This window comes from Camarhynchus parvulus, chromosome 9 (genome assembly GCF_901933205.1).
Source record: "Camarhynchus parvulus chromosome 9, STF_HiC, whole genome shotgun sequence".
In the NCBI taxonomy this organism is placed as follows: Eukaryota; Metazoa; Chordata; class Aves; order Passeriformes; family Thraupidae; genus Camarhynchus; species Camarhynchus parvulus.
Window position 1 is genome coordinate 19,420,463 of NC_044579.1, and position 21,448 is coordinate 19,441,910.

At 50.5% G+C, this 21,448-nt stretch overlaps 1 protein-coding gene across 1 annotated transcript; it reads right to left on the reverse strand.

The window, feature by feature from the left end:
* Positions 1-361: 361 nt before the first annotated feature.
* C9H3orf70 (chromosome 9 C3orf70 homolog) lies at positions 362-20,799 on the reverse strand. The gene is made up of 2 exons (XM_030954815.1): positions 20,581-20,799; positions 362-3,478 (listed from the first exon to the last, which is right to left on the reverse strand). Exons 1-2 carry the CDS (start codon positions 20,753-20,755, stop codon positions 2,925-2,927), a joined length of 729 nt encoding a protein of 242 aa, XP_030810675.1. The 5' UTR covers positions 20,756-20,799; the 3' UTR covers positions 362-2,924.
* Positions 20,800-21,448: the final 649 nt, after the last annotated feature.

Here is a 21,448-nt window from a genome sequence, read left to right on the forward strand (position 1 = left end):
GAGCTCACCTGGGTAGGAGCAGTGCCAGTGCCCTGGGGTGCCTTGTGTGCTCACCTCCTGCCCATGAGCAGAACTACCATGGGATGTGTCCAGCCTGCAGCCACACCTGGGCTCAGGTAAGTCAGGGAGCTGAATTTGGTCATACATCAGATGAGTGAGAGCTGGGCCATGAGGCTGCCCACCAGCCCCAGCACTTACCAGGGCCTGGTGTGCTGCCCTTGGTTATTCTTTTCGTCTGCCTGGCTCTGGGGCTGTGTCAGGGGCTGCCATCTGAAGCTGTGAGCAGCCCTTCCCTTGCTGGAAGTCCTGCAGTGCTTCTCTCTAGCATGGAAAGCACACAGGCAGTTAGGACGAGCAGAAGGCCAGTTGTTCAGTATTTTATTCAAGAGGAAATATACACACACCTCTCCCTGGCAGGGGGAGCAGCCAGCCCAGGGCATGTTTGTGCAAAGGAAGGAGCCCAGTGTTCCCTGGGAGCGCTGGGAGCCGGGTGTGTGATGGAGCAGGAGATCCCCGCGGCTGGGCCCTGCCCAAGCGCTCTCCGGCAGCCCCGGCACTCCCCAGAGCGCTGCTGACGTTTCCAGGAACAACAGAAGGAAGAGGCAGCTTATTGTGCTTAAGACATCTGAACAAATCCTGGGTAGGAGACACAGCTTGTGGGTATTGCTAATTACTTACAGTTAAGAAAAAATGGATCCTGATGGGGACAGGACCCTGTGGGCCCTGTGGAGTCTCTGCCACCAGCACCCCCCGAGGTCACTGTGCTCCCAGCCTGTGCCCAGGCAGGGCTGCAGCTCCTGCTTGCCTGCAAACAAGGTGAGCTGTGCTGGGCAGGGGTGTCCTGCTCACGTTCCCTGCCCTTGGTGCCCCAGGGAGAACTGGTGAGGAGCCCCCTGCCCTTGGAAAGGCCATGCTGCGCCAGCCCACCCTTCCTGCCTGGGAAGGAGAAGCCGCTCCCAGGGGAGGAAGAGCTTTCCTCTTTCTGGGAGGAAAGCTCAGAGGCCAGGCATGAGAGTGAGCTCATTCAACTCTCCACTCAGGTTACAGTTGAAAGGTTAAATATGAATAAATGCTGTAGGTTTATACATAATGTTTCCTTCTACCTATGGAACGTGTCTGAATGGTCCAAAGACACCAAAAATGTTGTTAGAAACTGCAGTTAGCCAAGAAAGACAACCCCACTCTTAAAAACAAAATAAATCCTATTTAGTCTTACTACAGCCTTTGTTAAATGCCCTCAGAAAAACAGAGTATTTTCAGGTGCCTTGTGAGAATGTATCTGTTCATGCAATGGCCCAAGTTCCTCATTTTACAAGCATTGCACATTTTTATGTAAGTCATCAAAACTATAAAACCTATTATTTTTGTCTGAAAGTGTTAGTCTAAAAAGTACAGCATTACTTTATATTCACCCATGGAAACTCCTAGACGCGCATGTGCACAGACATACACTGTTGCCTAAATGTCTTCTAAAGATACTGATTACAAAGTGTATAAAATTGGGAATACATTGTCAGGATACAGTGAGAGATGAGCCACCCTCTACCACAGACTATAATCTAGGATCAGTCACTAACTGTACACGTTTTTACAGCCTTGGATTCACCAGGGACTTCTGAAATGCAAACAGCAACTACACAAAGAATGGCAGTACCACTGCAGGAACACAGGAGTTACTGGCTCCAGCTCCATGGAGCTGGCTGGAATCTGAGTGACATTTTTGTTTCCTTCAAGCAGGGCTGAAACTGAACCTCCTGTGAGACAGCTCCACTACCAGCTGGGTGAGGGAGCCCTGCTCTAAACCTGCTCCTGGACTGGGAGTGATGGAGCAGGAGCCAAAGCCTCCTCTCTCCACTAGGATGACCTTAGGCTCTATCTTAACTAGCTCACATGCCACTGAGACCGTGGGCCACCTCCCAGGGGCATCTCCACGCTGTCCCCAAGCTCTGCCGACACAGTGGTGTGGCTGGTAAAATTCTCTTTGTTTAAACTTTGTTATTCTTCAGGCAAATGCAGGCCCTGAGGCCATTTGGTCCTGAGTGTCTGGCACCAAAGAGCCCAGGAGGAGGCAGAGGCGGAGCCGAGGGCGGCTGTTTGGAGGTAGTCGCTTCCTTCGCCTGTCCTGGTACTCCCCAGTCCAGTGTGGTATTGGTTAGATGGCCATGCCCCACCTCTGCCTGCTCCCCCTCCTGCCCAACTGCAAAAGCCAGACCCCCTTCCCAAGATCCAGGCAGAGAAAAGGGACCGGGTGGATTCAGGCAACTCATCCCCTCCAGAGCAAGACCTGCCTTCTCAGGAGATTTCAGAGCCTGGCCTACCTCAGCAGCTGCTTGGTGCATAGCCTGGAGAAAAGTTGGAGGCACTTTGTGCATTCTCTAGCTTGCCATTCCAACCTGCTGGAAGCTTGGTGCCGACAGCCTTGGAGAAGATCGCACCAGCACTAGGGAAGGGGCTGGACAAGGTGCCAGGACAGACAGAGACAGGAGGAGCCTTGTGTAGCTGTTTGAGAAAGACTAAGGGCACCTCAGTTTGCTGCTCCAGGTGTGCACCCCCCATGCTCTGAGGGACCCCTGCCAACAACCCGACAGGTGGAAACATCTCAAGTGGCACATCCTCGTGTGAGAAGTTGTGTGTGGGGTAACCCAGACCAACAAAAGGGCCTATTTCTGCTAGAAAAGTCTTAAGATTTGTCACTACCTTACGTGCAGACGTGGGAGAGCTGATCAGGCTGAGAACATGTTAAAATTACTCAGGCTGCTGCTAGTTCACCATGTGTAAGTCCTGTGACCGCGCTCCCATGACAGGAATCTGAAATATCAAGTGCACTGGAAAAAAGGGATTGTCAGAAAAAACAGAAAATAGAAATACTACAAAAGCAACATTACTGAGAAGGAAGTGGACTGAGCCGATGCCGACTTGTGTGGTCACACAGTGGTTTCTATAGTCTCAATCACTTCCATCTCGCACTGCGAGGGCGACAGGAGCGGGCATTCGTCCGGCTCCCAGCTGCTATCCGGGCTGTAATCTTCCTCTGAGCTCAGCTCGGCCGCCCCCTCCGTGTCCTCGTCACACGACTCCATGTAGTGAACCCCCACGGCGTTGATGCCGGAGTCCTCAGAGCTGGACGGGGACGAGCAGTGCTCTGGTTTTGGTGTATTGCTCTCCTTTGTGATTAAGGCGTTGCGGATGGAGCCCTCGTCGGGCTTTGCCCTGTGCGGGGCGGGCGGCTGGCGCTGCACGTAGCACATCTTGCCGTTGATGCACTTGACGCGGTAGTTGTCGATGAAGAGGTCGGCGATGGTGCAGAACTGCGGCGCCTCAGGTGGCAGCGGCGGCTGGAAGGCGGGAGCGAACTTGAGGAAGTGCTCGGTGAGCGACACCGAGATCTGGATGGTGTTGGGGGACTCCCGGGGCTGGACAGGGATCTCGGTGCTGGGGAGCTGTTCCACAGGGGTCATGGGCTGGTAGACGTATTTACCTGTGGGGACACAGAGGAGCAGCGTTTAAAGGTCTTTGAGTTTGAACAGAAGCGATGACGTCGACACCCTTGACACCACCAGCAGTTCCCTGCTGGCAGAGCTGCTGCTTCTCTCATGGCCTCTCCAGGTATGGATCCTCTGACACCTAATGCTGCAGGTAATCACAACCTCCTGTACCCCAGTGCTGCTCCCCTCCCTGACCCCGCCTTGAGGATTGCTGGAGGACATGACTAACTCTGGAGAATTAACTCCGGGGCACAACTCCATAGCCATGAAGTGGGAAAGATGCCAAGTCTGCCCACCCTGCCTTCTAGGAGGAAGAAAATGGACAAGATTCTCAGAGGCTTTTTCCCCCCCACTGAACATCACATGTAAGTTCTAGCTTACATCTTTGCTACAATGATCAAAATTTTATTATATTACTATTATTGCAGTGAGTCTCCTTGTCTGTTCTTTGTTTTTGGGGACTAAATCGTATTTTTCCATATTATAAACCAGAAACTCATATATTACTACAATTAGAATTTTAAGGCAGAAAATAAGGGAATTTCTAAGCTTTTGGCATCTTGATTATCTGGTTAAGTAGTAAGAAAATAGGATTATGTTGGTTATATTGAGCAGAACAAAGTGTGAACTGAACATCTTCACTAACAGAAATAAGTAGAGCAGAAAATTGGGACTATGTCAGGAAAAACTGAGAAACCCGAGGCTATGCCTAAGACTGTAAAATGCTGCATTTTATTTGCATGAAGCTTCTGAAAGATTCATGTCTCCCCAGGGGCTCATCCACTGGGAAAGCACAAATTTCCAGAAGCCTTGTGAGTAGTGGGGCTGCCGGAAGAGTTCAGCTGCACGCGCTGCAGATCCTGCTTTGCACAGGCGGCAAATGCACCAAAGCACGGAGGGGCTGTGTGGGTGCCTGGAGCTCTCCAGGTGAGGGGCAGAAAGCTCCTGCAGAAAGGAAGGCAGAGTGCTGGTGTGTTTCCAGCTCACAGGTAAACGCAGCCTTTCCCCCTGAATTACCCATTCCTTTGGAGCACCGCAGAATGGCTCGCCTTGGGAAGGACCTTAAAGACCACGGAGTTCCCATCCCCCTGCCGTGGGCAGGGACACCTCCTACTAGGCCAGGTGGGTGTAAGCCCCAGGGCAGGGCTCGCTCTCCCTGCAAAGCCTCTCGGCAGCAGAGAATCCCCCTGGGGCCGGGAAACCCCCCCAGACCTGGGAGCTCTGTCTGCTCTCGGCAGCCGCGGGTGCTGCCGGTGCTCCGGGGCCCACGCACAGCCTGTGCTCTGCCAGCTCCGGGATGTCACCGGGCAACCTCGAGCACCGGGAAGGCCCTTCCCACCCCTCAGTGCTGCTGGAAGGGAAACGGGTCACGTGAAAACCGTCTGGGATCTCCAATCCCCGTAGCCGAAGGACAGGCAGCACGGCAGAAAGGCCACAGAACCGGAGGAAGAGCTCTGGAGCGTGGGAGAGGCTCCAGGCACGGCGAGGGAAAAGCCCACCCCTGTGCCACGGGAGGAGAGAGCAGACAGAGCTGGCAGCAGAGGGAAGTGTGTGAACAGCTTTGACCAGCTCCCCTCGAATACCTCATCCAGTGTTTTCTCCCTAGGATCTGTGCAATGGTAACTGCTGACAGAGCCACGGGGAAAGCTCAGTGACAAGAAATGAAGCTTTTCCCCTGTCTGCTTATGGCTGGATGACAGAAAACACAAAGCCATCCTCTCCACTTGCCATCTCTGTACCATGGTGTAGCTCCTAAACCTGCTGTGACTCAGAGGAATGAGTGTTGGCATCCAGCAGCTGCATGCTCCAGCCACAGGCAGAGCACAGCTCTCACTCCTCCAGCACAGATCCTTGGTTCTGGCGTCTGTGAGCAATGGAGTCCCCTCAGAGGTTTCTCAAATCTTGTGGACAGAACTTCCCTGGGAAGCTCCTCACCCTCACAGCCACAGCAGCAGCCCACGGCTTCCTGCCATCTGCTGCTTCCCAGAAATCCTTCTGTGAAATTAGTGAACATTAAATATGCCACTGCCTTGCAAAGCCCCACAGCTGATGATTACTGTGCTGCTGGCTGGGATAGTGTCTGATAAATTCAGCTCATGGAAACTGAAGTGCAGCCTGCCCTTGCCTGAAACCACAATGCTCTATTTATCCATAGATTTGGAGGGCTTCTGTGTGGGCTCCTTTGACAACCAATGATAAAATACAACCAGATACTGGTGAAAAACATTTCTTCAATTCAATTCTGTGCTGCCTCTATTTGAAGAGTCCAAGGAAGGGTCCAGTGAAGATTTTACCAGGATGAAGAAAAAAGGTCTCAGTACAACAGGACTCTGTTTTTCCACTTAAAACAGTCACCACGTGCTGGCAGAAGGCTGAGGATGTTGGGAATAGAAAGTAATGTATTTAAGCCAAGGACGCTTACAGCATGGGCATGGAATGGTAAAGCAAAGACTCCTCAGTTTGACTTTTTTGGTGTTTGTTTTTTCCCTTTTGGGAAAAGAAGAAGAGCAGTGGCCAGGTCAGCCAAGGAGTTGCTGGGAGCTCAGCTGGTTGTTTCTCCACTGCAGCCACACAGCAGCTCCCTGCATGTCTCAGGACTGCCCTGCTGGCACTAATTCCAGAGCAGGAGCAAAGAGCACAGGATTTCAGAGCCAGTCTGTGCGGCCTCACAGGGGCTGAATCGTTCCTCACGTTCCAAGGACAAGCTCTGCCACGGTAAAGCAGGAACCAGCCAACACACAGCAAAGAGAATTTTCTACCTTAACTGATTTCTACATCTCTTTAGAATTCTGGTACAAGTTTGTCAAGTCTTAGCGGGTTTTAGAGGGAATTTTAAACAGATTAAACTTGTCTCAAAACATGACCAGGTGCTCAGAACTGGAACTGTCAGACTGGATCGTGGATAATGCTGAGCTTACAGCCTCTGTTACCACTCCTCACCCTACATAATGCATGGAAACTCATCAGCCAGGATGCAGCCTATGAAAAATAAATGCAGAAATTAGAAATAAGATTGCCTCCCCCCCTGCAGCTTGCAGGCTTTTTAACTAGAAATGCCCCTAGAAGCCCAAGTCCCCAGGTTCTCTTATAATCCATCTCAATCTGATCAAATACCTGAGGAAATCAACAGCAACATTTTTGCTGACTCTGAACAGCTGGAAACAGTCTGTGATAAAACAGTACTTTGAGCACCTATTCTGCTCCATCCCATCTAATACACTAGCTCAGAACTTATTGCCTATTTATTCCAAGTCAGTTGAAGAACTCTGTGACTGCACTGTGCTGATGAACACTCCTGTAAATGACTGTTCTGCACAAATACTGATGCCACACAAGACACCACATCCAAAGTTGTTTCCTGGGTCATTTCCCCACCACTACCTGTGTGGAAGGCGGTGAAGGAAAAATACTGCACGTGTCAAACACATGTCTAAAAATCAAACTCCAAATCCTGTGAAAAGCAATTTGCTGCATTTGCAGAAGTTTGCGAAGTTCTTGTGCACTCTAAGAGCTGCTGTGAAGAGGTGTCACAGTTCTGGCTCTGCACTTCCACCACCGTGGCAAAAGGGCTCAGGGGAAACAAGAGCCTGCTCCCCCCTCCTGGAAATAGTGTGAAATCAGGCTCTGCCAGAACGACTGCCATGGTAAGTCTTGGATGTCCATGACAGCCACTGGCTGACAGGTGAGATGATGAAATGAGAGACCCAGAAACAGGTCTATAGGCTACACTTAACCATTTGTCCTCCTGAGCCTTATCCCCCACCCACACTGCTCCTTTCTCTGACTCCTTGAAGTGACAGCAGCCTGTGCACAACTAGAAAGGGACAATTGTTTCTCTGTTTCTTCACTGGCCCTTGTGCCAGCACACAAACCAAATCCTCAGGGACCTGGCACAGGCTACAGCCAACACTCAACTGCAGAACAACTATTCAACTATATCCAAGGAAGTGAGTGCTGGGCAGTGCTCATCTCCCTTTTGCTCTGTGCACAGAAATAGGATTTCTACTGCCAAATCGGATGGATGCTGTTCCCAAAGCCTTGGCTCACTCCATGCCTCCAGTGAGACTGCCAGCAGGCTAAGGCAGGATCCAGCAAAGTAGGGAGCTCTATCATCACCTGCACATCTCCAGCAAACTCAGGCAACTTGGAAAATTTTTCATGTTTGTGGCACTAATAAGCAGAACTATGTGGCTGATTGACTGGAAGCTGTATTGTAGAGCCTTCTGCTTCCATAACCCCAAATCAAGCTTTGAGAACCAAACCACGAGGTCATTTCTCTCTGATTTTTTGCTAATTGGGCAGTCTGCATGCATCTTCACCAAACAGACACAAACCAGCAGCAATTTCTGTGGCTAATATGAAATAACTTAAACATGAAATAAGCAGAGGTGTGGCTGGAAAATTTTCTTTTCCACTTCCCTCCATCCCAGCACTCTGGTTTACCTCTAACACTCATTAATGAGCTTGACATATTGAAAAAAAGAGTCCAGCATTCAGGAGGGAGGTTTCCTAGAACAAATTCTCACATTTTACCCTCTCAAATGAAGGACTTAGTCCTAATAACTAACACCATGAATTGCACTGCACTTCAGAAAATGGTAAGAGAGAGCTGTGGATTTTACGAGTCTAAGTCAGCAATACATACCATGGATATTTGTTCACATGCAAGGCATTTAGATGTCTATTAACTGAAAGATAAAAGCTTTTTTTCATATGTATTCTTCCCCCTGCAGCTGCTGGAACAAATATTTCTACAGCCTCCCATCTGCCAGCTCATCTATCTCCAAAAATCAGCAAGGTTAACAAAGACCTGCTACTTGGCAGGTTAGGAGCTGCTCCTGTGTGGGCTGAGCCCTTGTGGAAGTGCCAGGCAGAGGTGGGCTGGAGGTGAGCTGGCTCTGATCCCAGGGGAATCTCCGTGCCTTTGGCTGTGGAGGATGCTCCAGAGGGGCTGGAGCTGTGACCCCAGGCACAGTCCATGGCTGCACAGGCCCCCAGTGAGGGTGTGGAGGGATGTGTCCTGTTCACCAGCAGGGAGCTGCTCCCCACATACTGGTGACTTGGTGCTGCCTGAACATACACCTGTGTAACAGCACCAGTAATCCTCCTTGTGAAGTCCAATGGCATCCTCACTCCAGCTGTGCCAGACTTTGCTATTGCCTCTCACAACTCTGCCAAAAAATTCAGCTCACACAGGAGGGGAATTGGTCCCACTATGAAGAACATAAAACCCTCTAATTAAATACCACACAGCTCTGAAGGACTGAAGGCAAAGGAAGCATTCATAATGCATGTGTGACAGGAGACAGCATTGCCTTGGAGGGGATCTGCATTATTCCAAGGAGTGCTCCCTGCACAGCTGTTCTGGGTATGGAAACCTTGGAGATGAGCTTCTCGAGCACTGGCTTTGCTCACACAAGAGAGAGAGAACAACTGAGTGCTCTTCCAGCAGCATTTGTTCCACATCTCCTGGGTGGGGCGGGAGAGCCAAGTCTGGCTCTGGGGAAGCACCAGGTGGATGTGCAGCTCTCTGCCAGGTGGTGACAGCTCTGAGCAGGAGTGGTGCCCTGCTGCCAGTGCTGGCACAGTGGCCCTAGGACAGTACAGAAGTTGTCACACCCAGCTGGGCTTCCAGGCTCCCCAGGGCAGTGGATGGCACAGGTGTGCCAGCCCAGCCAGAGGGCATGGGAAGGAACCAGGTAGGATTCACAGCTGGCACAGCAGAACCTTGGAGCAAGGGAGGGTTTCCTCCTTTACAGCCTAAGGCAAAGCTCCCTGCACATCCTGGACAGGTTTATGGAGGGCACTCAGCATCCTCAGCCTGCTGGAGGTGCCCATCACACCTGTTTGTTGCCAAGTACCCAGCAGAGTGGAATTCCATCGGGAAGTGGGATGTTGGGCTGAGTACCCACCTGGGGTCATGGCCCTCCAGCCCTGCCAGCTGAACAGTGGACAGAATGACTGCTCTGGCTCTCCTCCTCCTCCCTCCAGTTACATGCACAGTTTGGAACCACAAACCCTTGCAAACAAAGCTTGCCCTACCCATAAATACTTGCCAAGGACTATCAAAACTCCAAACCACACTTAGAGCACAGTTCTAACTTTTCCAGAGGGGTGACAACAAATGGAAGAAGAAACCCAGAGCACGTTTACAGATGGCACGTGTGAAAAACTGCATTGCTCGCCCAGTCTGCACTTCTTTGTGATGTATGGAATAGACATCATGTCATATCCAGCAAATCCTCATAGGCTGCATGGTGAACAAAAGATGTGGAATGAACCACCAGAGGAAATGGAAAACATTTCAGGACACTGAGGCACTGCCAGATTGACAGGCTCAAGCAGAGATGAACTGGGCCACTGGTGGTTATAATAAAGCATAACTGAAATGATTGTCCACCTTGAAGAAGCCTTGTAGATAAAGATTTGCAGCATCTCAATGCAAATGATATTTCTGCCTTGCACTTTGTCCAAACAACTTTGAAAAAGCACAGAGATTGCTCAAACAAATTTCTGGTGGGGAGAATGCAAGCAGAACATTCCACATACCTGCAGGAATTCTGACAGAAATAGAAGGCCCAGTAAGGGATCACAGAAGAGACTCCAAGGGCACAAATCAACTCAGCAAAGGAACAACAGAAAAAGCAGCCACACACCAGGACCAGAGCAGGCTGGAAGTGCAGCAGGAACGGCTGGCAGGCTGTGCCACTGCAAACAGCTCCTTCTCACAGAAGCCCCTCCATCTGAGCACTAATGAATCCATCCCATTCCAGACCCCATCCAAGCACAAGGAAGAACCAGTCCAGCAATGTTTTGGCAGTGGCTGCCTAGGAGCAATTCCATACAGCTGCCAGCTCTCTCCTGTGGAGGTGTTCCCTCCCTGCTGTACAGCCAGACAGCTGTGCCAGCCCCTGACTCAACGCTTTTCACAGGAAACCAGCAGAGACAGGGAAAAAATCAGGAAGTTTTTCCTCATCAAATTTGTATTTTAATGCCCTTTTGTCTTGATCTGTTTTAAATACAAAAAGGATCATGACAGTACATGCTGTGAGCTGTCTAAGCCTTTGAGGAGTTTCTGTGCACATCAGCTTAAGAGCAGGTAACGCTTAAATGCAAACAGACCCTGGAGCTTCCTCCATCATCCCTGCTCTTTACTCTCATTGCTTACATGGATTTACTGAACTTAAAGAAAAAGCAACCCTGAAGGCTTGAGAGATGCAGCCATAAACCCTCTTAAAGGGGCCGTATTTGCTCACTAACCATTGTAAGGGAACAGAATACCAGCACCCAACAAGGCAGTGAGCAGCAGCACACACCACATGTGTGTTCTGGAGGAGCTCTTTCCTTTCAGTAGCTGGAGAATGTCACCCATACCACAGGTGCTACTAACCCCAGCTCCATGCCGGGTTCCAGAAACACAGAAGTATTGGCATGGAAAGTGTGGCACAGCCCTGGTTACCTCTGCCAGCACAGCAGCTGGGCAACACTACCCAAGCTCTGAATCCAAGGATTTTCATCTTCCAACATCCCTTCCAAACCCACCCCCAAAGGCCAGAACAGCCACTTCTTACACATTCCCCTGAGAAATTTTATCCCCAAGTTACACTAGATATTTTTAAAATTCTGTAGAGAAAATAGCAAAAAATGGCTTAGTGCTAAATATTTATTCTACAACCCCATCCCTGAGCACCATCTGCTCAAGCTTCAGCAGCCCATGGTTTCCATGCAGCCAGTCAGAGTACTGACAGGGAAACAAAGCAACATAAGCACAGCTCCATGTCAAACTACCCAGAAGACCATGGCATTGCCTAGAAATCAAAGGGACTGGAGACAAGATCCAGTTGTCTTCAGGTGTGTGGTATGTGCTGCAGGGGGCACCCTGAGCCTCTGCATATGATGGAATGCTTTCTTGGGAATTCTTAAATAAGCAGAACAGCTCACCAGGTCCTTGAAGGAAAAGCCCTCTCCAAAAACCTTCACTTTGCACCCACAAGGGACAGCTGGGGCAGGAGGTTGGGACTCACAGCTTGGAATAGACACATCTCTGTGGCCACAGTGTTTTCCTGCTGGCTGACAGGAGAAACAATGGCCCATGGGACGTGCTGTACCTGTGCTGATCCCTTCCTGTGGCCAGAGCCCAGGACCTGCTGACACATCATCTGTGCAGTTGCTGTGTGGGAGCAGGAGCCTTCAGGCTGGACAGCACCACATTCTTCAGCTCCAGCGCTGGGAACAGGATCCTTATTCCCAATACACTCTGTTAGGGTTAGGAACCCTGTGCTGTTCCTGGTGCCTCATGCACATCTCCATTCGCATGCCATTCAAACCAAGCTATTTCTGTCACAAGCCTCTAGAGAACCCATTTCTGGGGATTTTAAAGGATGCTCTCCCTGCTTGTTCACAAAACACATCACCACCTGGAGCTGAGGAGTGCAAGTATGGGCACCAACACTCCCCTTGGAGGGGTATGGGATCCAGCAATGCTCTGCATCAACACATAGAAGCCCAAGTACCAGCACTGGAGGTGGAGCAGGTGGATATCACATTCAGCCATTGTGTCACACAGTGCCACTGCAGGCAAGTGACTTGGAGCACCTGGACAGCGCAGCTGGGAGCACAAACAGCTCTCTGCTGTGAGCCAGTGCTGGCAGAGGTGAGAGCATCGCCCCCAGCTTCACATCCAGAGAGGCAAGATCCCACAGGACCAGCTGCAGAATGGCTCCTGTGCCAGCAGATCAAGGTCTAGTGGCACAGGAAGGAAAAACAAAGCAAAAGGTGAGTGTCTCCTTCCATCTGCCCTGCCCACAGCTGGGCTAATGCTGGTGGGCTGCAGGAAGGCTGCAAGAGCTGGTCAGTCCACCCTGTCAGTCCAGCCCCAACCTTTCACCAGGGGTGAGTGAGTGAGTGAGTGAGTGAGTGAGTGAGTGAGTGAGTGAGTGAGTGAGTGAGTGAGTGAGTGAGTGCGTGCAAACACCTGGAGTGGGGCTCAGGCTCGGGAAAGCACTGAAATCCAACCAGGCAGCTACACAGCATGGAGCAGCCAAGCACTCTGCCTGCAACAGTTACAGGTGAGCACCAGCATCATGTGTGGCAGGGAGAGGGACAGACAGAGCCTGGCACAGCAGGGAGTCATTTCAGGGCTGGGTGCAAGCACACAGCCAAACAAGCAGCTTCGAGAGCAGACGTGTGGGCTCTCAAGCTCCGCAGCCACCAGTGAGAACAAGAATACAAATGCATGCCTCTTGCTGAAATTGTTTTACAACGTAGGTTACATATAAATTCCAACTGTTACATGGCCTAAATTAAAGTGTGGCTATGTTAAAAACAAGACCCAGCTGCCAAGCAATCAGTTTTCACTTTCCCAGTAGGTTTTTGACTTCCCTCTATGTGAATATACTCAACTATTGGCAAAAACATCTCCAAATGGCACAAACTGCACTTCTTGAGTTCTGTGATCAGTCACTACATAAAAATTGATTAGTGGAAGAATCAAAGCCATTATGAAAACATACTCTGTATCTTGTGGGCAGATAAATTCATAGAGGTGCTGGAAGAAAAACCACAACACATTAAACCAGGGTCACTTTATATGCAGAGAGAGAGATGCTGTACCTGGAATCCCATCTACTGCCAACCAGCTTTTGCATTAGTATAAGCTTGTGCCATCCATCAGCAGCTAAGCCCACACTGTCACAGCTCTTGGGAGTTTGGGAACATCTTACACTGTTTGTGAGTAAAGCATTTTGTTTTTTATCCTTTACAGAAACACAAATTTCTAGTAGAGCCTCACCAGTGTGCAGAAATAAGTTACCAAGGCTGGCAGTGAGTCATGAAGTGTACAGCAGCACTGTTAAATCGAGAGCCATTACATAAGAACACCCCAAGATGCCCCTGCTCTATAAGGCCAGCTCTGCTGGTGCAGCAACATGAGCGGTGACAAAACGTGTTCCTGATGAGCACACAGGTGCTGCCAGGAAACTGGAGATCCTGTGCCAAGCACCTGAAAGGCCCCTTCAGTGCTTCCAGCAGACCTGAGCAGTGAGCTCAGCAGACCTCAGGATGGAAGTCACAGCCAGGACAATCTTGTGACTCAGTCTCGTGGGACAATGCAAGGCTATGACCAGAGGCTGCCAGTTAAGACCCATGAAACATCCATCAAGAGCCACAAGGGGAAGGATATGACAGCAGGCACTTTTGCATTGGGCACTGGCATTAAGCAGGCTCACAGACCAGGCTGGCAAACAGATTCCCTCACCTGCAGAGTCCAGGAAGGAAGCCACACGCTCACCACAGGCACAGTGCTCCATGCAGATTTTATCTTTAGCCTGTTCCTCTGCAGTGACAAAAGTGCCAGCAGCCTCTCACCAGCAGGAGCACAGGCCCAGCCATCACCGTGCAGGGTTCAGGACACCCTGCATTCACAGACAACCCCACCAGCTGAAGAGAGACAAGATTAATGAACTTTTTCTTCAGAAGAACTAGCTTCTGGTAGGAAACATCCCCAGCCCTGTCCTTCCAGGTTTCTCAAAATCAGCACTTAACTCTTCAAGCAGCCACAGAGGAAAGGTGTCAGTTATCTGCCACTCTCAGAGGCTCTTACCAGCAGATCATTGAGTTTGGGGCAAGCAGATAAAATTCTTTGTGAATTATGCCTCTCAGGTGGACAGACAGATTTAAAAACAGCCTCTGTATAGTCATGCATGACAAAGAGATTTTGGCTGGCAGGAAGTGTTTTGGTACACAGGTCCCTTTTTCTTTGACTTTTGGAGAAAGAAGTACAGTGATTTCTGTTCAATCACACATGAGCTGTACAAGAGTTAGTCCTATGAGACACACTAAGAAAGTAGCCTGAATTCAGAGATTTTCCAGTGGTCTAATTCCGTTAAATGATATCTGCACCTTTGTTAATAATAACAGAACATGCATGTCTCTAAACATTATAGTAAGGATTCAAAATGAGTGGCAGCAGGCTCTTCCAGAGGCGCTGACATTCCCACAGGGTACAAGGAATCAACACATGAGTTCTCTTCTCAATGGTACATTCATACTATGATTTCCAGATTATAACTAAAACCTGAGGAACAAAATCCCATCCAGGTCTGGAATAGTGCATCCGTAAAAACTGGCAGTGTTTTCCCTTAGAGTAACACTTCAGAATATCAGAATATATTAAGCTGACATTCCTTCCTTCGTTGTGTACAGCTTAGTGAAACAAAGCTGGAATATCATAGCTCTTCAAAATACAGGTGAAGAGAAGATCTTGCACAGCCACAGGCAACAAATCCTCATTAAAAGTCTTTTCCCATTACAAGCTGCAACATTCACCATTCTGCAGCTCCTGCCTGGCACTCAGCATAATGCCTTGCTCTGTGCACAAACATTCTGTCCATACATGGACTTAACAGGATGAATGTTCAAATCCTTTTCACAGCAGAAGTAAATTAAAAATGCCTATTTGTCCCAGGATTTGTGTCATTCTCCCTCTAGACCAAGCTGTGTTTTCTGGGAATTCCCAGCCCTACTGCTCCTAGCCCCACTACTCCACTCCACTTTAAACAAGAGTTTTCCATGAAGAAAAATGCATGAGCTCCTCCAAATACTCAGAATTTCAGACACAAGCATGTTACAACTCCCTTTCCCTGTTTATCCAACAAATCAGTCATCAGGATGTAGTTTTGCCCTGTGGAACAGTACTGCTGGAAATTCAAGCTGCCCTCCCCACTGCCAGGCTGGCTGCTTCCAGTGCACATCCCCATCTGCAGACAGGGACACACAGAGCACTGCTGCCCCTCTGCTCCCTCCTGGATGTGGAAACGAGTTTTACAACCACCAAAAGCCAACATGAGGAACACCCACTGGAGTAAGAGCAAGGCTTTTGGAGATGCACAGTGCATGCTGTGCTGCAGAGCACCCCAGGACTGTGGCTGGTCCTCCAACATGCAGGGATCGACAGACACTGGCTGCAGGCAGGCACAGCTCCTCTTTAGACCCCCAAGCCCTATCAGGATGCACCTGAATTCCTCCCCATACCATCTCAGCTCACTTACCAGCTCTGTCACAGCAAAACAGGGCTCCCTCACTGATTCTCTCCTCACAATTCTGACAGGCAGACTGGGGTCTGAATAATTACATGGGCTTGGGAGATTGTCAGAGCCCCTGCTGATGGCTTCTGGAGAGGGGCAGAGACACCTTGGAAATGCTGCACACATCACTGTGTGGCAGGGAAAAATGCCTGCACCTGGGCCAGGTGTGTACCTGCCAGAGAGCAGGCAGGAGCTGCCATGGACACACACCACATCTCCCTGGAAGAGGTTTAATCAAGGATGGCCTTGACAGAGAACTTTCACCAGCTTTGTGCGACAGACAACAAATGCGTTCGTTTAAAAATGTTATAAAAGAAAGGCTCTAGCGATTCAAGCAGAGGAGAATGTGAGGAGCAATATCAGCTCAGAGCACACCCAGGTGCAGTGACCGTGCTGATTTGGCTCATTCCCTGGCTGCAGCTATGGGCAATGGATAAGGGATAGCCCCCTCCCCTGGCCAGCACACAGCTGGGACTGATAGATCCCAGTCACAGGAGCTGCGCCTCTGCTGGGTGCCCTCAGACACTGAGAGGAAGCAACGGAGCTCTGAGAGCCAAGAGAAACCCTGGACTGCCTGTTCAGGTGAACAACAAAATGTAAATATACTCTAGTTCTACATTCCCAGGATATTGCTAGCATGACCAAATTTAGAGAAGCCCTTCTCCCCAAAACCATCCAGCAAACACATGCCCTTTGTGGCATGCCACCCATCACACAAAGCCATTTTCTCCTCTTAGCTGAAAAATGACAGTTCCTTGGATCTCTTGCCAGGCCTGCCTGACCTCTGCAGAACCTGCCAGCTCTGGCTGCAAACTCCAGCCGAGCAGTGCCATAATTTGTGATGCACACCAGGGAGCAGGAAACTAATCCAAGGCATACCTGCAAGTGCTATCCACCACCCAGCAAACTGCAAGGGAGGGGGAGCAGGTGTATTTTTAAAAACCTTTCCTGCCACCACGATCTTGTTCCTTGCCTGAGCCTAGCAATATGTTCCCCTCCTGGGCCCCCAGTGGAGATTTTACACTTTCCCCATGCTTGGTTTGTTTTCTTGTAAAGGTTTCAAACAGCTGAACCTGTAAGAGTGGTGGTACTGAAATTTATTTGCTGCATTTACTTTTCAATATAAGATATGCAAGAGGCTTTAAGGAGCTAAAAGCTTGCTCTTTTGATGCTGAATTTGGGGGGGGGGGGGAAGCATAGAAAGGCTAATACAAGGTGGCACAATTACTGTCTATTGATGCAACTGCTGTGGAACCACGATTCATCATGTATTATTGATAATTGCAGCATAATGTACCGAGGGGTTTGCAGGGTGGTTAACAGAATGCAAGATATTCAGATTACAAATGAACCCAGTTGCAAGAGAATGCTCTTAATTGTATCAAGCATGATGCCTTCTCTCACAGTTAATTCTTAGGAAGTAAAATTAGCAAAAGTCAAAGTCCTGCTGTCAGGTCAAGACAGATGCAACCCCGAGGATCTGATCCTTTCTGACATAAGCAGGTACCACCTCAGAGCCAGCAGCCTCACAGCCAGCATCAGTGCAAATCACAGCTGCAGTGGAAATCCCGAGGTGAGGAAAGGGAGGCAGGCACCTTGCTGCAGACCTGCCTCTGGCATGTTTTCTCTGGCTCTGGAAAAAGTAGATCAGAGTAATTTAAGGCTCTCAGCTTGCATCTAACAAACAAAACCTCCCAAGGCTGTCAGAGGGGAGGAAGGTGAACAGGGGGCTGCCACCCTGGCAAAGGGAATGTGTGCAGGACATAGAGCAAGCAGGAGAAATGTGTAGTGGGACAAACATGGGGCTGAAGCAAAAACACCTCCTGGGCCAACACCTTCTTCCCTGCTGGGAAAAGGACTCCGAGGCTTGAGCCTTCATCCTGCTTTCACATGGAGACTGGAGTCAGCACAGCCTCCTGGCAGCACCCAGGGGAGGGGTGTTGAGGACAGTACAGCAGCAGGGACAAGGTGTCCCTGCACTCCTGGGCAGAGCCCAGTGGCTCCAGTGACACCCAAGGCACCCCAGCACCCTCCCATCCCAGCCCTCCCAGGCACACCCATCCTGCACATTTTTCATGCACCTCTTATGGAGGCTGTAGCTGGGTTCAGAGATCCCCAGGCACGGGAGCGCATTAGAGACACACTGCCTTGGGAAATCTGCTCCTCACCAAGCCCAGAACAGACTGAAAAGGACCTAAAATGAACTCCAAGCTTAGACACACAAGTCATACAGGCACCCAGGGCAGCTGAGGCTCTTGGAGCTGTTTGGATACACCAGTCAGTCTCTGATCTCCCTGGCAGCTATTATTGCCATTTTACGGACAGAGAAACATCGGTGGTAAAGAGAGTGCCTCCAGTACTGCTCACTTCCGAGCATGCCAACCACAAGGGCTTTGGGAATTCAGGCTGGGTCCTTTCTCAATTATTCCTTCCATAGCCAAGCGGCTCTGCAACGCTAAATTGCTCCTGTCACTGAAGTAAGCAGATGTGATCCTGAATACACATGAGGAGACAATCTACTCATCATGGCATGGTGAGTTTTTGTAATTTCTCAGTGTAAGTGCACTTTAACTGAGTTGACATTCTCGAGGACCTTGGCCACTGATGGAAAATAATACTTCAATGGCCCTTTTAATTGATGTAGAGTTTCCTGTTCCCCAATACAGCTCTTAAGAGTCACAGAAAAGCACTTTCAAGAACCCTTTGAGGATTCCCAAGTCAGTATTACAGCATTGCGTTTATGCAAGGTAACTCCCAATACTGTTTAATTACATCTCTGACCTCTATACAATTTCCCATTATAGACCTCATTCTTACCCCTTTTAAGTCCAACTCAACTCATTCCACAGGAACAGGATACAAAGAGATCCTTAGCTCTGAAATTTGCATTAGGAAATGAGGGGCAAGAAGGGAGCGCACTTCACCATGGCTTTCAGAAGATTAAACAAGGCAGTGAAGTGTGTGACTTCCTTTAAAATCCTCCATTTAAAATCCTGGCTTCTTGAGGCAAAAGTATCTCAACTTTTCCTTAGCCATAAAGGAGGAATTGAGAAGGAAGTCTGTACTTCTTGCAAGCGCTATAACTATTTTTAAATCTTATAATTGCCACACAGAAGCAAAGGGTTGGATGGGATCTCAAGTGGTCTTTCCAAGAGGGAAGGAGCTCCATGTAATGCCTAAGAGACACCAGTCTAAGCCTTCCCTGAAGGACGATGACTCTTCACCTTCTCAAGTACTCTGTTCCCCTGCTGCATTTCTCTTTCTAGTTACAATATTTTCCCATATGAACCTGAACTCTCCTGGGTCACAGGTAAGAGATACCTGGTTATCTGCCATTTCTGTGCAGAGGAGGACTCGAACACAGCTGCTCTGCAAGGCCACCTTACACTTTGCAAAGATCATCAGCCCTTCCCTTCTCCCTCCCTCAATCTTTTACAGCCCAAACAACCCTTTCTTTTGCACCCCCTTGTAAAGCATATTTTTCTAAGCTGATCTCTTGTGATCTCCTCCCCAGTTCTCCTACAGCTCTATAAAGTGCAACGCTCAAAGCTCAGCCCATCAGCTTGGTTTCCTCATCACTGAGCTGAAGAGACTAATTAAATTGCACTCTTGCCATGCTCCTGGTAATGTATCCCAAAGCGAAGGCTGGGGTTCTGGGTTTGGCTTTTCTGCCACACAGCCCTCCTGCTGCTGAGGCAAAGCAGTTTGTGATCCATCCTAATCCCCAGATTCCTCTCTGAAATCGCTTCTTCAGATGTTCCAGTTCCATGTTTGACTTCCCCATCCCAGGACCATTCCCAGATGATTTTGGATAACATCTACAGTTTATAAGCTCCACTTTGAGCTCTGATCCAGAGTGCTCATAAGCTTTTATATCTTGATGGTGGCCACAAATAACTAAGACCAAGGAAATGTTGGGAAGAATCTACGTCAGAGCCTTTGTGTTACTGATGAAACACCAGTGTCCCTGTCCCTGCGCAACAGGTGACTGTGGCACCTTCTCACCCAGCCAGTTGTGCCACACAGTACTCAGGGCACAGACAGAAGAAAACCTTTTGTCCTGAACTACTTTCAAAAGAACCCCAAATCAAGGCAAAATTCCTGAAATGCATATTTAATTGATATAGAAGTTTGCATTCAAACAAAAGCTGGCTTTTGGGGCAGCCCCCTTTCCCTGTGAAACAAAATTTGCAAAAAGTCTGTGTGAAGGGGAATCCGTGAAGGTGACTAAATTGCAAGGAGAGATGGCAATGGCAATGGATTTAAAAGGAGAATGGGATATCAGGAGTCCAGGGACACCCTCAGCAGCACCAAGTAACCCTCACATAAGGGTCCAGTGTTAACCTTGACCATCCAAGCTTTAAGATCTCCAGAACACAACACGACCCAAGTACATTTCTCCATCACCATTTCCTGACCTCGCATCAACACGCTGCTGGGAAAGCCTGCTGTTCAAGGCTCTACGTGATTAATTATTCATCAAACTATGTTTGGACATCCACAGTTCAATCTCAGCCTCCATGATTAGATACATCAGGATCTTGAATACTGATATTAAAGTCGTTGGGCGCCTTTTCACCAGAGTTGGCTCAATACTGGATTTTGAAGCTATCTGCTATATATAGCCTAAAGCAGTTACCTCTCTACTCAAAGGGGTTTATGCTTGTAAAAAGAAAACCATTAGCACCGAGAATGAAGTGGCTGGTGCGAAGGACAGCGGTGCCCAGCCAATGCCACAGCCCACCGGCCGGCTCAGGGGGAGAGGGGCACCGGGACTCCAGGCGCCGAGAGAACTCTCCGGGCATCGCCGCTGCCGCTCCTACGGAAGCAGCACCCGAGGTCAGGGTCCCAGTGGGGCCGCCTGGGCACGGACAGCTCCGCGAGCGGGCTGCTCCTGGCCGCGGGACGGGACAGAACGGGGCAGGCGGTGAAGCAGTGCGCGGGGACCGACAGCGCATTCGGGACGGCCGGGATCGCGCACCCCCCGCCCGCTCCCTCGCCCCCTCACTCACAGTGGCACCATCCCAGGTGGCAGCACCAGTGCAGGCGGAAGCAGCGGCCGTGGCTGTGGGTGGCGCAGAGCGAGAGCCCGTCGCAGGGCTGGAAGTCGGGTCTGCCCGCGCAGCTGCGGGCGAGCGCCTGAGCCTCGTCCAGCTTCTCGCTCTTCGCCGCCGCCGCCCCGCTCATGGCGCCGCCGCTCCGCCCGCAGCCCCCGCGCCGCAGCGGCCAGAGGAGGAGGAGAAGGAGGAGGAGGAGGTTGAGGACGAGGAGGAGGAGAAGGAGGAGGAGAAGGCGCCGAGCCGCAGCGGGGACCGCCCGCCCGCCCAGCGCCGCGGGGCAGCGCCGCGGGCAGGGCCCGGCCGCCCGCCTCGCCCCGCCCTGCCCCGCCCCGGTCCCGCAGCACCGCCCGCGGTACCCCGATGGCTGCAGCGCCCGGTGGCGCTGTCCCCCGATGGCCGTACCTTCCGTTGGCTCTGTCCCTCGATGACCATGCCCTGCGGTGACCGTGGCTCCTCATAGCTATGTCCACGATGGCGATGTGCCGTGGCGGCCGTGTCCCGCGATGGCCGTACCCCTCGATGGCTGTCCCCTCCTAGCTGTGCCCCTCATGGCCGTACCCCGCGATGGCCGTACCCCTCATGGCTGTGTCCCTCATAGCTGTGCCCCTCATGGCTGTGTCCCTCATGGCCGTGCCCCTAATGGCTGTGTCCCTCATAGCTGTGCCCCTCATGGCTGTGCCCCTCATGGCTGTGTCCCTCATGGCTGTGCCCCTCATGGCCGTACCCCTCATGGCTGTGTCCCTCATAGCTATGCCCCTCATGGCCGTGCCCCTCATGGCTGTGTCCCTCATAGCTATGCCCCTCATGGCCGTGCCCCTCA

Bases quoted from the DNA above. Each gene is read 5' to 3' on its own strand.
- C9H3orf70 (XM_030954815.1), bottom strand. From the start codon at position 20,755: ATGAGCGGGGCGGCGGCGGCGAAGAGCGAGAAGCTGGACGAGGCTCAG. The intron at 3,479-20,580 runs GTGAGTGAGGGG...GTGTCCCCACAG, and splicing joins CCACCTGGGATGGTGCCACT to GTAAATACGTCTACCAGCCC.